The 17,697-nt window shown below is 42.7% G+C and overlaps 1 protein-coding gene across 2 annotated transcripts in view; it reads left to right on the top strand.

The window, feature by feature from the left end:
* The window catches only part of PIGG (phosphatidylinositol glycan anchor biosynthesis class G (EMM blood group)), a 90,562-nt gene extending 73,200 nt beyond the window's left edge, over positions 1-17,362 (top strand). For both annotated transcript variants that reach the window (XM_074569070.1, XM_074569071.1), the window contains one exon: positions 15,803-17,362. In XM_074569070.1, coding sequence (XP_074425171.1) covers positions 15,803-16,028 — 226 coding nt within the window. In that variant the 3' untranslated portion in view covers positions 16,029-17,362. The remainder of the gene's footprint in view (positions 1-15,802) is intronic.
* Positions 17,363-17,697: the final 335 nt, after the last annotated feature.

The raw sequence follows: 17,697 nt of genomic DNA, 5'->3' as shown, positions 1-17,697 counted from the left end.
CTCTCTCTCCACTCTCAAGCCTTCCTCCCCGCCCCCGCGAATTCCCTCGAATGTGCTTTTCTTCGTCTCTCTAATGAGGTTTCTCACCCCGCCCCCTCGGTCCTTCCCCCCTTCTCTCTCTTCCAGCCTCTCCCTGAGCCTCCTACCCGACTCTGCCTTCCAGCTTCTGCATGCTTGTCACTTCTCTCACGCACTTTCCCTCTCTCACATCTTTCTCATGCTTTTACCTCTCTCATTCTCTCTCTTTTGATTTCTTTCCCCTTCTTGCATGCTTTTGCATCCCTCACACCCCTTTCCTCTCTAGCTTGCGCTTTCCCTCCTGCACATGCTTTCAGTCTCTTGCTCACAACCCGTCTCTGCCCTGTTCTTCTCGTCTCTCCTTGTGCTTTCTCTGTGTCTCTTGCTGAGTCCTCATCTCACCGTCTTACTTGCCAGTCGCCCCCCCGCTCTGCATACCTGTCTTTCAGTCCCTCATTTATTTGTCTCGCTGCCCCCCCCACTTTCGCTGTCAAGCACCTCCCCTTTTCCTCTCTCCCCAGCGCTCCCTCTCTCTTGCTTCCCTTCTGTCTCCCCCCCCCTCCTCGCTTCCCCACCATTTTACTCTCTTACAGACAGCCTTTCCCTCTCTTTCTCACACACTTTTGCACTCGCTGACAGAAAACATAGTTTCTGTCACTCTCACATGTTGTCCCCCCCGGACCCGTCTGTCTGTCTGTCTCGTGGTCCCTCCCTCTCTCTTGCAGGCCGTTTGCCCCTCACTCTTTCCTCCCCCCCCCCCCCACCTGCCTTGTCACTCACTCTGTCTCTCCCCTTCCACCCTGACTGGCCCTCTAGCACCTCCCGTCAGTCGTCCCTATCCCCCCCGTCCCCGCCTCTGTTCTGGCTTTGTCTCTCTTTTTGGCTCCCCCACCTTGCTGTCCCCATCTCCTCCCCACTCGTCCTTTTCCCCCCATGTCTCCCTGTCCCTCTTCTCACTAGCTGTCCCTGTCTATCTCACTCGCTGTCCTTCTGTCTCTCTTGCTGTCCTGTTTCTCTCTGTCTTATGGTCCCCATCTTTCTCACTGTTGCCCCCTCCCTGTCCCTTTGTGTCTCTCCCTGCCCTTGCTGTTCTTTCCTCTCATGTGATGTCCCTTCTTCCTCTCTCTGTGTTCTTTCTTCTCTCCCTCTCAGCGTCTGTCCCTCCCCCTCTGTCACTTTCCGTCCCTCCTTGCTGGTGCTGTCTATTCCCCTCACTCCTTCTCTCCCACTGTCCCGCCTGGTCTCTCCCCCCACCACTGCCCCTCATTCCCTCCCCACCTCCCCTCTCACCCCATACCTTCCCCTCTTTCCCTTCCACTGTCCCTACTGCTCTCCCTCTGCCTCACTGTTCCTTTCATTCTCCCTGTCTTGCTCTCTGTGCATCTCTCTATCTCGTTGTCCCTACATCTCTTTATCTCTCTCTCTCACTGCCCCTACATTTCTTTCATGCTCACTGTCCCTCCCCCTTTCTCATAATTTCCACACATTTCCACTTTTTATTTTCCCTTCTTGGACACTTTGCCTCTCTCACAAGCGCTCTCCCTGTCTTGCACATACTTTGTGTCTCTTGCATGCTCATTGCCTCTACTGCATGGTCTTTTCTCTTGCACACTTTTTGCCTCCCTTGAATAAGCTTTCCCCCTCTGCCTTACAAGCTTTTTGACTCATATTCACCCTGTTACATCCTTTCTGTATCAGTTTCTCCAGTTTGTGCTTTCCTTCTCTTGCAGGTGCTGTTACGTTTAACCTGGCATGCTTGAGCTCTTGCACACTTGCCCTCTCTCACACTTTAACTCTTCTCACTTCTGCAACCCCTCTGTCATATTTGCTCTGTTTTGTGTGCTTTCACTCTCATATGCTATCCCTCTGATTTGTGTATCCCATCTCATGCACTTTCCCTTTCTTTTGCCTTCTCTCCAGTGCTTTCGCTCTCTTGGGCACACTTTCCCTTCCTCATGCAGCCCTTTCCCTCTGTCCCTCATGCTCTCTTGTATACTTTTCCATCTCACTGTGAACTTTCCTGTTCTGTTACATGCTTTCCCTCTTTCATGTGTGCATTCTGTCTCTAATGAACATCTCTTCTTTTTTCCATACATTCCCTCCCTCATATCTTTCATCTTTCATCGCATGCATTTCCCCTCTCTTGCTCTTTCCGTTGCACCTTTCCCCTCTTTTGTGCAGTTTCCCCTGCACTTCACATATCTTGTATTTGTAACCACAAATATCCCCCCATATTCCTTTCCCCCCCAGCTGTTATTGCTGAGCACAACTTATGGGATATCCCGTTGGTCAGTTGGGGTCAGCTGTCCTGGCTGTGTCCATTCCCAACTTCTTGTGCATCCCTAACCTATGAACTGGGGAGGCAGCATGAGAAACTGAGAAGGCCTTGAATATGCAAGCAATGTTCAGCAATAACTAAAATGTTGATGTGTTACCAACACTGTTTTCATCACAAATCCAAAATGCAGCACCATATGAGCTGCTATGAAGAAAATTGATTCCATCCCAGACAGACCCAGTACACGCTTTCTCTCATGCTTTAGCTCTCAATAATTCTGATATGCTCCTTCCCTATGGAATGGGGAGGAGTCCCCCCATTTTGCTTTTTGCATGCTTTTTGAGTCCCTCTTATGCTTTCTCTCTTACTTTCTTGCTTGTTCTCTCATGCTCTCTCACTTTCCTGTCTTTGTCTTTTTCTTGAGGTCTGGGGCTTCTCTTCCTTGCATGTATTCCTTCTCATGCACTCTTCCCCTCTCTTTTGCAGCACTCTTTGCCACTCACTGTCTCTTGCTTCTTAATGCTGTTCGACACTCTCTTGCAGACATGCTCTCTGTGTTTCTCTCTCATTTTTTCTCTACCCCTCTTTTGTTCTTTACATCTGTTTCATGCTTTCTCTCTCTGTCTTGCATGTTCTCCCGTTCTCTCTAGCATGCTTTTCTCTCTCTCTAGGATATGGCCTTTTTCTGTCATGTGTACGTCTTCCCTCTCTCCCTCTGTCACTCATGCTTTCTCTCTCACACACTCTCTTCTGCTCTTTTGTGCACTTCTGTCTCCATCTTGCATGTGGTTTCATTTTCTTGGGCTTTCCATCTCTCACATGCTTTACATCTTCCTTGCACTTGCTTTTTGTTGTGAATATGCAGCAACCCGTTTCCTCTCTCATGCACGCTTTTCCTCTTTCTTGCATACACACATGCACTCACTCTCTCTCACACGTGCTTTCTCTCTTACTTGTGGTTTCTCTCCTGCATGCATGCCCCGCCATGTTTTTCTGCTCTTTTGTGTCCTTTTTCTCTCTTGTGCACTTTTCTCAATCCTTCCTGCTGTATGCTTCTGCAGGCTTTCTTGCTCTCACACTTTTTTTATTACTGTGTGCTTCTCTTCTCCCATTTGTGATTTTCCTGTCGTGTATTTCCCCTCTGCTGCAGTTTCACTCTGTTTTACACTCACCATCTCATTTCTGCTCTCTTTTGCTCTTTCTCCCATCTTAATTTCTCAAACTTTCCTGCTTTCTCTTGCATACTTTTCCACTCTTGTGCTTGTACCTTTCCCTCTGCCATGCTTTTTGTCTTGCATATTTTCCTAATCCCATGCACCTTTTTTCTTATGTCTCTCTTTAGCTTTCCTTCTCACACAAGCTTTCTGTCTTGTGCACTTTTCGCTCTGTTACTCTTTTCTGTTGCTGTCTTGCTTTTCCATCTTTTTTGGAGTCTTGAGCTTTACCTCTTGTGTGCTTTGCCTTCCCTTCCCACTCATGATGCCTCTTCCTTTCTCCCACTGTCCCTCTCTCATGGTTTCACTCTGTGTTGCATGCTTTCCTTGTCTCACCCATTCATGTTTTCCCGTCTTGGCCTTTCTTGTGTGTTGTTTTCCTCTTTTGTGTGCATTCCCTTTTTTGGGGGCATATTCCATCTCTCTTACTGTCACACGCTCCTTCCCTCTCTTGCATGCTTGTTTCTTCTCTCTGTCTTGTGCTTTTCTCTGCTTCTTGTACTTTTCCTTTCTCACTGATGTGCTTTCTATTTCTCTCCCTTCACCCCACTCCATACACCCCCCCCCCCCAATGCTTTCTCTGTCTTGCACACTTTCCTTTTCTGTCTTGCCTGTGTTCTGTCTCACACACCCCTTCCCTCTCTGGTACTCTCTCTCTTGCAGCTTCCCCCCACCATGTTGTGGTTTCCCTCTGCCTCTGTGACAGACTTTCTTTCTTTCTGCCATACTTCCCTGCATGTGTGTTCCTGTCTTCTTAGGCATGTCTCCTCTCTCTTGCATGTTCCGTCCCACTTTTCTCTTTTTCCTCGTGTGCGCTTGTACTTTCTCAGTCTGTCACATGCTTGCTCTCTCTGTGTTGTGGCCTTGACCCCTGTTTTGTGTTTTCCCTGTCCCCTGCGCAGATGTGCTTCCCCGCTCTGTCTTGCTTTTCCCCTTTTTTGTCCTATCCTGAGCGTTCTTTCCTTCTCTCGTGAACACACAATTGTTGTCTGTCCCTCCATCTCACACACTTTCCCTCTCTGTTATGTTTTCCCCTCTTGCATGCTTCCCCTTATACACATGCTCTTCTCTCCTTGTGTGTGCTTTTCGTCTCACTCTTGTGGGCTTTCCCTCTCTTTGTGTGTCCCTTTTCTATCTTGCGTGCACCTCCCTGTGCTCGTGTGCATAGTTTTCCACACTCATGCACACTTTCTCACTCATATGTACTTTTTATTATTCTTGCAATTTCTCTTGCTCACTCTCTCCCTCTTATTCGTTCACTCTTTTCATCTTGCTCTCCTGCTTCCTTTCTTTTGCTTTTTCCTTCTTTGATCTCTTGATCTTTCCGTCTTTCTTATGTGCATATTGCCATGCGCTCTTCCCCTTTGTTCAAATCTCCCTCTTGCATGTGCTTTTTTCCTTTCTCACATGCTTTCCCTTTCTTGTACTTTCCTTCTTATACAGTTTCTTGCATGTGCTCTTCCCTTCTCTTGTGTGTTCTTGCCCCATCTCTTACGTAGCTTTTCCTTTTTTTTCACATGAATGCTTACCCTCTCTGTCACATGCTGTCCCTGTCCTGCACATGCGCTTTCCCTTGCTCTTTTCATCTCTTTTCCTTGATCCCCTGAGCTTTCTCTCTCTGCTTTTCCCACTTTCTTTATTTTACTCAGTCTTTATTCCTTATGTGTGCTTTCTCTCTTAAGTATGCTCTCTGCCTTGCAGATCTTACCTCCTCTTTTGTGCTTTCCTTTTTCTCATTGCTTTCCCTCGTTCTCTCATGCTCACTCTTTCACTCTTATTTACTCTTGCCTAAAAACCTCCTGCAATGTGTGTTTCCTCTCTCTCTTCTTTCTCTTGCTCCCTCTTTTCCCTCTCACTTGCCCTCATCTTCTCTCACGTTCCATCCCTCTTTCTGGCTCTCTGTCCTTGCCTCTCACTCATTCTGTTTTGTTCTTGCTCTTGCCCTTTTGCTTACTTTTCCATCCCTCTTTGCCTCTTATGCTTGCTTTCCCCTCTCTTTCATTTGTTTTCCCTCTTTCCCTATTGTTTACTGTCTTTGCCTCTTGCTTTTCTTTGCTCTCTATCAGTTTCCGTCCTCCTGTCTTTCCCTCTCACAATCTTTCCATCTCACTCCCTTTCCCTCCTGTTTTCTTTATCTCTCTACTTCTGCCTTTGTGTCCCTCTTTTTCCCACTCACTTATCTCCCCTCTTACCTCTCTCCTTGTTTGCTTTCTCTTTCCGTTTTGGCTGCTCTCTTTCACTCTGCTTTTGTGCCTCTTGCTGTCTTCTATGCCCACGTACTTGCTCTCTTTCACTCTTCCCTTCTTTCTTCCTTGCTGCTCTGTTATGCTATCTTGTCCCCCCTCCCCTCTGCCTCTCCTTCCCTCTTGCTTGATCTTTCGCTTTTACGTGTTGGTTTTCTCTTTCATTTTTTTTCCTGTCTCAGCTCACTTTTTGCCCAGGGCCCTTCCCTCACTCTCTCTGTTTCACTGTCCCTCCTGATTGCTCTGACTTGCACAGTCTCTCCTGTCTGCTTCTAGTTCTCTTGCTGCCTTTGTTTACCTCTCACTCTCTTTCCCTTGTGCTCACTTTCTTCTGTCACTGTCCCTCTTGCTGTCTCACTTTCTCACTCACCGTCTTTCCCACTGATTTTCTTTCACATCCAGTTTCCCCTCTTCCGTTCTGGCTTGCTCTTTGTCCTCCTTTCCCTATTCCTGTCTTTCAATCTTGATTGTTCCTTTTGACACTTACTCTCTTTCCCTCTTGCTCTTTCCTTCTGCGTCTGTCTTTCTCAATTGCTTTCTTTCCCTCTGCCTCTATGCCCTGCCCACCTCTTTCTGTCTTGCTCCTTTCCTTTTGTTCTTCTACCCACTTCACAGAATGGTTGAGATTGGAAGGGACCTCTGGAGGTCATGTTGTACAACCCTCCTGGTCCAGCAGGACCACCTAGAGCCTCTTGCTGAGGACCATGTTCAGATGGCTTTGAATATCTCCAAGGATGGAGACTGCACAAACTCTCTGAGCAACCTGCGCCAGTGCTCAGTCATCCTTCAGTAAAAAAGTGTTTCCTGATGTTGAGCGGGAACCTCCTGTATTTGTTTGTGCCCATTGCCTCTTGTCCTGTCACTGGGCACCACAAGCCTGACTCCACCCACTTTGCAGCCTCGTTTCAGTTATTTGTAAGATTATCCCTGAGCCTTCTCTTTTCTAGGCTAAACAATCACAGCTCTCTCAACCTTTTCTCATAGGAGAGATGTTCCAGTCCCTTAGTCATCTTAATGGCCCTTCACTGACCTCTATCCAGTAGCACCATATCTCTCTTGTAGTGGAGAACCCAGAACTGGACACGCTATTCCTGGTGTGGCCTCACCAGTGCTGGATAGAAGGCAAGGAGAGGGGCTGCCTTGGAAGGCAGTCCTGAAATGCAAAGGAGTCCAGGAAGACTGGACAGTCTTCAAGAAGGAAACCTTAAAGGTGCAGGAGCAGGGTGTCCCTGTGTGCCCAAAGATGAGCTGGTGGGGAAGAAGACCGGCTGGCTGAACAGAGAGCTTTGTCTAACACTCAGGAAAAAAATGAGAGTTTATCACCTTTGGAAGAAAGGGCAAGCAACTCAGGAGGACTACAAGGATGTTGTGAGATTATGCAGGGAGAAAATTAGAAGTGCCAAAGCCCAGCTAGAACTTAATCTGACTACTGTCATAAAAGACAACAAAAAATGTTTCTATAAAGGCATTAGTAATAAAAGGAGGGCTAAGGAGAATCTCCATCCTTTATTGGATGTGGGGGAAAACATAGTGACAAAGGATGACAAGAAGGCTGACGTATGTAATGCCTTCTTTGCTTCAGTCTTTAATAATAAGACCCATTGTTCTCTGGGTACGCAGCCCCCTGAGCTGGAAGAGAGGGATGGGGAGCTGAATGAAGTTCCCATAATCCAAGGGGCAATGGTTAGCAACCTGCTACACCACTTAAACACATACAATTCTATGGGGCTGGATGGGATCCATCCAAGGCTACTGAGGGAGCTGGTGGATGTGCTCACCAGGCCACTTTCCATCATATATCAGCAGTCCTCACTAACTGGGGAGGTCCCAGTTGACTGGAAGTTAGCAAATGTGATGCCCGTGTACAAGAAGGGCTGGAAGGAGGACCAAGGAACTACAGGTCTGTCAGTCCTGCATGTTTCCTGTATCTCACACCCTGTCTCCTCACTCAGACTCCCTTTATCTTACTTTTGCTTATTTTCTGCTTCTCACTTCTGCTTCCTCTCTTTCCCTTGCCCTCCCCTCCTGCACTTTCAGCTGTTTCTGCTCTCCTCTCTCTCCCCTTTTTGCTCTCAGTCTCCCTCTTTTCCTTGCTATCACCCTCATTCTTTCTGTCTCCTTTTCTCTCTCCTTCCCTCTCTCTTTCCAACAGGTGATATACATGTTTTCCTCCTTTTTAGGTTCCTTGACCACTGAGCATACTCCAGCTGCAAAGTAACATTTGCAATCTTCTGAAAGTTGTGTCCTGTCAGTTTAATTACATCTTCTATGTCAGAGACAAGATTAGCGTTACAGTATCACCAAAGCTACATCATGAAAAATCCTGTGCTGTTTTTTCTGCATTCTCTTCAGCTAGAGTCCAGTGAGGAAGAGGGTCTACCGATACCAGGATATCTTCCTCAGAAATCAAATTGGCCTTGCACTTAATTGCTTGCCAAGGGAAACCATTTTTATTTATTGTTCCTTTTGTCTTCATGATATTAGCATTGTCTCATCCTTTGCAGAGATCCTAGGGTATGAGTTCACAGATCCTGCAGTAATCTAGTTTGCTTGCAAGAAAAAAGCGCGTGGGGCTCTACAATCTTTGTGCTAACATTGACTATTGTTGTTTTTAATTATTTATAAGTCAAACACTCCTCTAAACTTGTCAAAGTAAAAAGTATGTATGATAATTGGGCTTAGTAAGAGTATCCTTGCATAATCCTAGAAGTCATCTCATTGCACCACAAGGAAAAATGAATCTCTGAAGATTAATCCATTGCACATTGCACCAGAAAAAGCTGTGAAGAAAGTTAAGGGCAATATTCTGATACACTGCATGAACTATACACTGCACCGAAGGAATTCTTTCCCTTTTCTCTTCAGTACTTCGGATATTCCTTCCTCCTAATTCTGAAACAGAAATCTTCAGATTGAAAGGTAGTACCAACTTTATTTCTTCTCTGTAGTTAGTAAGGGTGCATGATGATGCTGGGTTCTCTGCTTAAGCAGGAGCAGAGCCATTCAGAGGGGCAATTCTGGAAAGAGAGGACCGTATTTATAGACTTTTGCTTTCATACTTGTTTATTGTTGAAATGTTTCTAGATGTAACCTGTACCTTTTCCTGTTAATAGCTTTGTCTTACTGTTCTAACTTGCAGGTTTGTTTCTCTTTCACAATTAGTTTTCTGTCCTTCTCTGTTCTGTAGCCAACATAACTGATGTCTTGGTTCTGGTAGATGTGGGTAGGACTGATGGGAATACTGTCCTTATGCAGTTACCCAGGATTTTTATATCTTTTTTTTTCGCACCTTTTCTTGAAGTCCACAAGTTCTTCTCAAATGTGTATGTTATTGGGGTGGCAGGAGTAATTTGAGGAGAGAGCTGTTAAGTCACAAGTTTAAAAATAGTTACTGTAATGGAAAAATACAAGAAAGAATTGACTCTGCCCTCAGAGCAGAAGAGCAAGCATTGCTTCACAGAACCACAGGACAGATAAGGTTGGAAGGGACCTCGAAATATCATCTGGTCCAACCTTTCATGGGAAAGCGAGCTTCGATGAGATCGTATAGCAATCCTGTCCAGTCGCATCTTGAAAACCTCCAGTGATGGGGGCTCTACCACATCGCTGGGGAGGTTGTTCCAGTGATTGATTGTTCTCACTGTAAAAAATGTCTTTCTTACACTGAGATGACACCTCTCCCAGAGCAACTTGTACCCATTGCCTCTTGTCTTCTCCACGTGGTACGTGGTGAAGAGAGCACCTCTGTCCTCTTTGTACCCACCCTTTAAGTAAAAGGGTGAGTAAAAGCCTGAGTAGAAGCCTCCATCATGGAGTGTGGCCTTGTTGGCCAGTTTCCTACCCATACTTAAATAATTTCCTACCCATTACTTAAATAAGCGCCTCAGGTCTCCGGAAATGCTGCGTGACACTGTTCATGTGTCCTGTTAGACTCGTATATTCTAAACTGGTAAGTTTGAATTTAATTAAATAACATCGTAATAGTCTATTTTAAGTCTCTTTATGGCCTGCTTGTCCAGAAAAATTGTTGGAAACAATTTTTCTTTACACCTTTAGCTAAGATGATGAAGAGCTGTTTGTTTACAAAGGTGGACAGGAAAGCCTGTAGATACAACTTCATTTTCTGTTAAGGTGCAAGTTTCCTTGTTATTCCCTGCATGTATGATGCTGATGTGAAATGCTTCAGGCTTTTTTTCTACCAGAAGTCTTCAGAAGTGCTAAGTGGATTTTGGAAGAACACTTGCAGAAAATTGACTAATGCTGGGCCTTGAAATAATTATGATTTGTGTTTTGCTTGTTAGGAATTTTACTGATTTGGTTATAGCTTGTTACTTTAAAATCTGGGCCAGTGTCAACAGGAGCAGACTGATTTAACTTGTTTGGTTTTCCTAGAGCTGAAAAGAGTAACATATGCTAAGGATTAACCTGAACAGATCCTTATGGGAAAGCTTGAGGCAGTGATAACAGGCAGGAACAGTCGCTGCATATATACCAGTGTGGCCTGCCACAGAAGTAGTGAGGAAAAACATTTCAAGCAGAGCACTGGGGATTTCATGCAAATCCTGTCTTTGAGGAATGGCTGGAACTCATCAATAGCCATCGTAGCTTATAGGGAGAAAGCTGGTTTCCTAAGTCAAAGGTACCTACTGAAAAGGGGTAGCTTCTTTGTGATGAAGAAATCTGGAGATTACATGGCTATGTTGCCTGGAGTGCAGTTTAGCTATCTCTTTCCCTGCAATCCTGAAATAGACATGGATGTTTGAGTTTATGAAGTGTTTTCTCTTTTCTATAAGGAAAGGTCAGGACTGATCAAGTGAAACTGAAAAGCAGAGGGTTTGCAATCCTTTGTAAGTTGATTGCCACAAGATCAGTATTTGGGGAAATGAGTGCACGCAGGGGATGAATTGGATCTAGTGGGCATCTTTCAGTTAGGTTGCCAAGATTTTTAGAAGCCTTTACTAAAAGTGTGGGTTGATTTCTTGCCCTAGTGGTTAAATGATGATAGTAGCCGTTCAGAGTGGCTGTTCAGACTTTCTGGCTCAATGCCCACATAATTGGATTTCTATTTGCAATCTAGTATAAATCTTTGTTAGGTATCCAGTTTAGCAAGTTCCTCTGGAGCTATTTTCAAGGGCCAAGCCTGACTGAAGAAAAGGAATCTGAAACTTAATTGATATATTCCCTGTGTTTTAGAGCTCTGTTCTGAGCAGGTTTGCTAGTAGTGGATGCCAGTCAGAGGAGTTACCTCTGCTGGGTGACTGAGACTACTTCTCTTTCTGACAGGAAGCTCCCAGCACAACTGATTATGCCAGCAGTGAAAACAGGCAAAACTGTTGATATGATCCTACTTTTCCTGCTCTTGATACTGAAATGAAGACAATTGAAGTTTCATGTCTTAATGACCTTTTATAGATAAGTCTTTACGAGAGCCTTCTGAACCCTATACTACACTTCACGCATACTACAGTCCACTGTAACTTACTGCCATCGACACTTGACCTTGCTTAGGTAGTTGTAGTTTCTCCATCTTTCTTACTGGGAAAGAGGATGCACAGGAAAATCAATTGTCATCCCCAAGTTTCTTAATTTCCATGGTTGTCGCATATGCTTGACAACCCTTTTAGCTTGCTGGCAACTGCCCTTTTTGACATCTGTTCATTGGTAGGGTTTGGTGTCAACAATTGTGGCTCTATAGAATTAATATTGTTCGGATTGATAGTCGATACCAGAGTTGATCATGCAAATTTCCAAAGGACTCTTAGTTCCCTTGGATCTGTTAAAAACATAAAGTGTTTTTCCATGATGATGCAGGATTGTGTGCTATAATCTAAAATAGCCCTGTAAGAATTATATTAGGTGAGAGTAGGGCATGTGGGAGAGATGTAACAAATTTGTTCTTGCTGCTAAGTATATTGATATTTGCTTAGATCTGGGGAATTTCTTACAGATTGCGGATACCCTAAGATGTCGCAGACAGACACTTAGAGTGCTACAGGGTTTGTTTCTGACTGCAGCCCTTTATTAATATATACAGGACAGATTAACAAAGTGACAACTATTTTTCAGAAAGCACTAAACAGGAGATCTTGCAAACGGAAACTGCAGAAAGCCTAGAAAGAAAAGTGTCGCTAATGCAGTAAAAATTGTCTTCAAATATGCAAATTCAGTATCCCAAATAAGAGGTAGTCTAGGCAGTGATATTTGGCTAGAAAAGCAGAGCTGGGAGGGCAGAAATGCTGGGTGTTTTCATACTGAAACCCTCCAGACGTGACCCCCGTCCCCCAGTCCCAGAAAAGTTACAATCCTAGGGTATTCCTCACTTGTATGCTTGAATATTTTTAAAACGTTTATTTAATTTGGTGGGTTAGAACAAGGGTTGGAACAATGTAAAGCTGTGTATTTCAAAATTCTTCGTGGAAGCATTTGTTGGTCTGTGGAGGTTTTTTGCTTGATTTTTAAAGTACAAAACTTGTGCAACCATCTGCTAAGTATTCTATATAACTGGGAGACATCCTTTCGCAAGAAAACAGTTGGTTTTCTTTCATGTTTTTGGCACAATATTTTTTTCATTTTACAAACCTTGTATTACCCATTTTAATAGCACCTTAGAGACCGATTGAGAGGTGAAAGATTTGTTGACAAAACATTGGCAGCTAGGATTTAGGAGACCCAAAGAAGCAGAAAACCTATTAATAGCACAATTTCTTGGCCATATTTTTCTACATATTAAATATTCAATTAAGAGAGAATTTTTATTGAAAAGCAATATGTGCTGTAGACTATACTTAATGTTTGCAGTCTAAATATGGTGTGTTCGGTGATGTTAATCTGTAGTGTTCTTTGGTGCAAAAAATCTTTAAAGCTATTGTTTTTTCTGGATCTAGCAGTCTTCAGTCTCAATCTCCCATGAAGTTCGGATATGTTATGTCATCTTTAACTTGTTTTGGTTTCTATTAAAGTCCCCAGAACCTAACTTGCTATATGAGCTCAGTATTAGAGGCCTGGTGCTTACTTTTTTTAAGTCCTGCGTTGTGCAGAGCCCTTACTATTGGGCTAGTTCTGTCAGAAGATAGTATGTACAGTTTATATTCCTCTATGCTCTTCTCCTTTGAATTAGAAAAGGCATTAACTACTGCAAAGAGAGTTCAGTATGCAGTAGTTACAGGTTGATGCTTTAGATGTTTTCTGTAATCTTTCATTGTTTTCACTGAAACAGCACTGAGAGGTTGCAAGGTTATTCATTACTGCCTGATCCAGCTCATAAACAGTAGGATACATGAGTGCCATGCCATAGCCAGCTTTCTGTGCTCTTCTGGTGACTTTTGGAATAACTCAGGAACCAGCTGAACTATCTGGATTGTCTTGGTCGTGTTACCAGCAGCAGCCTCGTTCCTGGCCACAGCGTTCCCTGTGGCCTGGTGAAGCCCTCTACCCTGTGGGCACTCTGTGTGTGTAGAATGAGCAGAGAGAGTGTACAAAGTAACTATTAGTTATTCAGCAAATTGGGTGCCTGGCAGAAGCAAGAAGAAAGAATGGTGCTGTGCTTGAAGGACTGTTGTTGCTGTGGCATCAGAATAGTTGAGTAGGTCTAACTGCTTGTGCTCACTCATTCCAGTGCTGTTTCTGCAACAACACGCCTGTGAACTCTTATACCAGCTACAAAATAAACAAAAATATCCTGCTATTGAACCCCACTAACAGTTTAACTTTGTGTATACAGTGTGCTTCTGTTGCCTTCTCTAAATTGCACTGCTGCGTTATAATGTGAAACTGTCAAAAGATTTCCTTCTGCAGGTAGGTGTCTATGTTTTGTTGAGAAGTGCTGAGACCTTTTGGAAGTAAAGGTACTATATAAGCAGAAAACAGTTAATTATTTTTACTATATCAGAATACAGAAGGAATTATACCATTTACTGATTGATTTGGGGATTCTTTTCTAGTAATCATAATGGGAAAATGAAGAATTTAAATGTTACTAGTAAAGACTACTTAGTGCTCTCATTCCACTATAAAATGTGAGTATCTAAAACATTATGTCTTCCTAATTTTTGAGCCAAAGATGTAAACACACAGAAATTCAATTCAAAATAATCTTCCAGCCAGTTCCTTCATAATAAAAAAAATAGCCATTTTATAAATTTTAGGAGCTTTCTCACAATAGGGTACCAAATATGTTGTTAGGTGAGCACAAACTAGGGAAAAAGATATGAACTGAAATTTAAATTTAAAATGCAGGGCTCTTGAAAGACCTGGATGTATAAGTTTGTGGACACACTCACTTTTGTCTTTTTGGATTCCCGTGAAAATCTCATCATTGAGCTTAAGTGTGGTAGCCACAGCCATTGATAGCCTTCTCCTAGCTGGTCTATGAAGTGCTTTTTTTTTTCTCTAGAAAATGGTTTAAAAATTGCCTGTTTGCCTATCTAACTCCAAAACTATTTCCACTGTTTATTCAGTTGTATCATCTAACTACTACAAATACTGATTTTACTCGTATCATCTTGAAAACAGCTAAGACTGAGTGAACTGCAGTTTGTTTAATCCTTGTCAACAAAATCAGTTATTAAACATAAAGCTGGTTATTTACACAGGCTCACTGAAGACTAAGATAGTCATGCAGAAGCAGGGAGCAGCCTAGTTCACTCCCAAGTCACAGTTTTCTTGGCTAAGCAGCGAGCGAAATAGTTTTGTATGAACTGAATTGTATGTTTTGCGTTGATTCACACTGGCTGTTCTTAGCAAATTTTTCAGTTCTGCTTTCATGACCGGTTCTTCCTTCCACTGAGAGTGTTGGGAATTTTGCTCTTGACTTCGATGGAAAACAGGACTGTATCTTAATTATTTTGATTTAAAGAATAATAAGTTTAATGGTTTATGTAAAATACTGCATTCTGTAGCTTACTTAGTCATAAGTGACTAATTTACATCTCACAGAAGTGCTAGTCATCTTAAACTTTTATTACTTGGAACAAGATCAGAATTAAAAACGAGGAGGAGCAGAACAGATTCTCAGATCAGGATTTCAGTGTAAATCATTTCTGCTTTTGGCCAGTGTGTTCTTTTGGGAACTGATGATGTAAACGATTTTGATGGGGAGAGGAAATTTCACTGCTTATTATTCCAGTGAAATAGCTTTATTCCTTCCTTTTGTATTAACAGGTAAGCATCTGAATTTGGTGTGTATTAGTCTTTGCAGATGTGGTTTGGGGAAAGTGGACCCAGCATCACTGATTTGAGCTGGCACCGCAGGGGAGGGAGAACAATCAAAGTGCAGAAAACCCTTTCACTTCCATTTTCATCTGACTGCTGTCACCCACCAGAATACCTCAGCGTGGCAGATTTGCACCATGTAGGTCACATATGGAGCAGACGTTCCTTGCAATGCAGTGGGCCCAGCTGAGCTAAGCTGCTGTGACAGGAATGCAATGTATTTCTTGTGTAAGGCTAAGAATACAGTATTCTCTGGAGAATGTTATGTTAGCTAGCTTTGCGAAGTTTCCTAATAGCACAGTTTTTATGTTGCTTTGTACAAAGTTACTGGCTACAGGCAGCAGTGTATGCTGGCAAGTTTTATGCCCTTTAGAAGGGGAGCAGACTCCATCTGATTATCCGCAATATGGGTTGGGCAGCTTTGTGGAGCGTACTGAACTCTTTCTTCTCTGCCTTTTACCATCCAGATTCTGTGGAAAGGCACTGGAAGGCCAACAAGAGATGAAGCTATCTTGAAACTGCTTGATGGAGACTTTAACAATTAGAACAAAGTACATAAAAGCATAGAACCTTCTAAGTGTGAGGTGAACTACCGGGTGCCTTTATTGCAGTGACAGTTGCTATGCTTACACTTAAGGTACTTAGGCACATTGTAGGATATAAAGAGGTGATAAGGACAAGTTTTATTAGTTACATCGTCATATCAATAATCAGTTTTCTAACACATAGTGAAGATCCGTGAGTATTCTTTGTGCTGTGAAATAATGCCAAAGAGTGGAGGAAAATGGATGTCTTTACTAAGTTTGCCTGAGAATGAACTTCTCTGTTTTTGTTACCAGGAATGCAGCGGCAGTGGGTCACGGCTGTTTCTGCTACGCTCTAATGCGTTCAGTTCCAGTTGCCATCTACGTTGTTTTGGTAACAGGTCTGCGTTACCACCTGTTCATATGGAGCGTCTTCTCGCCAAAACTACTTTATGAGGGAGTGCATGTGTTCATCACAGCCACTGTCTGCCTGTTCTTCACAGCCATGGATCAGAACCACTCTCACAAAGTGCAAGATTGAAAATAACTGTGCAGTACGCAGTTCTGCATTGCAATGTCCATTATGTAACTGGAATGGAATGGAAGAAGGAAAATAATGGCTTTAAATTGTGCAGAATTTGAAGAGTAACCTTGTTTATCTTAGCCAAGATGAGGATTTGAAGGGCCTGTCCTGTTTAAAAACTGAGTTTGCTTTAAAAATGTTGAAATAAACTGTTTTTTCATGGATAACTTCTGTTCTACAGCTGTCATTATAGCACTCTCCAAATAACAGAATGGCAATATTATATGATTTGAATTTAAAAATGTACATCTTAATATAAATACAGGCCTAGTGCCTGATGAGCACTGAAAAAATCTTTTGCACATACAATTTTTTTACCTTCCTAGACTACAGAATCCTAAAAATATGCAGGACTTCTTGGTGCTGTTCACAAGATCTTATATTCGTTAGCTTTGGGGGTGTTTTTTGTTTGTTTTGTTTCTAGTGTGTGCATTGAAATTATTATTGAATTATTGTACAAATATCCCAGGTAAGAGATTTTTTTGTTTGTTTTCCATAGGCAGCATTTCTGTTTAAAGGCAGTGTTTTCTTTGTAAGATGAGTGCAGTCATTATCTATAATGGATTTCGATCTGCACTTCAGGCACTAGATAAGAAACACTAATGGGCTAACAAAGTAATGAATCTTCTGTGGAGTCCATTCACTGCTAACATGTTATGTTTCTTTTTGTTAATATATAAGTGTTAAATCACGTTGGTGGCAGCTGTGCTGAACATTTGATCATGTTTTCCACACTAGGGTAGAGAGTTATGAGCCATGAGCAGGAAAACAGTTTAATGGGCTAAGTTACCAGCAGAATAAAAGCTGTGTTTGCGTCACCTTCCCCCTAGTGACCTGTCTAGCCACCTCACTTGAACGTGTTATAATTAATTCCTAACAATGTTATTTTCCTTGCTTCTGTCTAGAAGATATACATTGATGACTATCCTGAGTATTAGTATTCTTTATGTGGGGTTTTTCTGCGTCCTATTTTTGTCCATGTTAGCAGCCAATAGGTTTTAATTTAAATGTATTAGAGGTGTAGCAGAAGAAAAGCGTACAGGGAACTTTAACTCTTGTTATAAGTCTGAAAAAAAAAAGCTTTTAAGCCCCATGTAGCTGACAGCACATTTGTTGGGATCGCTGATAGACTTTTCATCTTATGTTTCAGATAGAGTAAATCTCAAAAAGTGGGCCTTGCCACGTATTGCTGTTCACCTGGAGAAGAGACTACTGGATCTTAATGTAACTCACTGTGACCTGTTGGAAGTTTGAAAATTAAATACTTTTAATAAATTGTTTTTCACTGTAAATTATGAAATATTTAATACAGTTTGTATTTGTGAATGTTGTACACATTTACCACTTTCATCATTCTCAGTATTTTTCTGGTTACCTGTTGCCTAGCAACCATATGGGGATTATCGACATAAGGTCTGCTTACTTGGTTAATACCTAAGCAATCCTCCCTAACGTTCATACATAGTATGTTTGTAAGAGATTTGACTCAGAGATAAAGGGTGCTAATAAAGTGATGGAAGGGGTGGAGGGGAAGTTGCTTCTGGGGTGCAGAATCCTAAAACAATGTGGGGTGACAGTCACAAGATCTATTACTTCCTTCTGGTATTTTTTGCTTTTAGTGTCTCTC

Source organism: Larus michahellis, chromosome Z, assembly GCF_964199755.1.
Source record: "Larus michahellis chromosome Z, bLarMic1.1, whole genome shotgun sequence".
In the NCBI taxonomy this organism is placed as follows: Eukaryota; Metazoa; Chordata; class Aves; order Charadriiformes; family Laridae; genus Larus; species Larus michahellis.
Note: the sequence above shows the minus strand (reverse complement) of the source record. Positions and strands in the feature narration are given on the sequence as shown.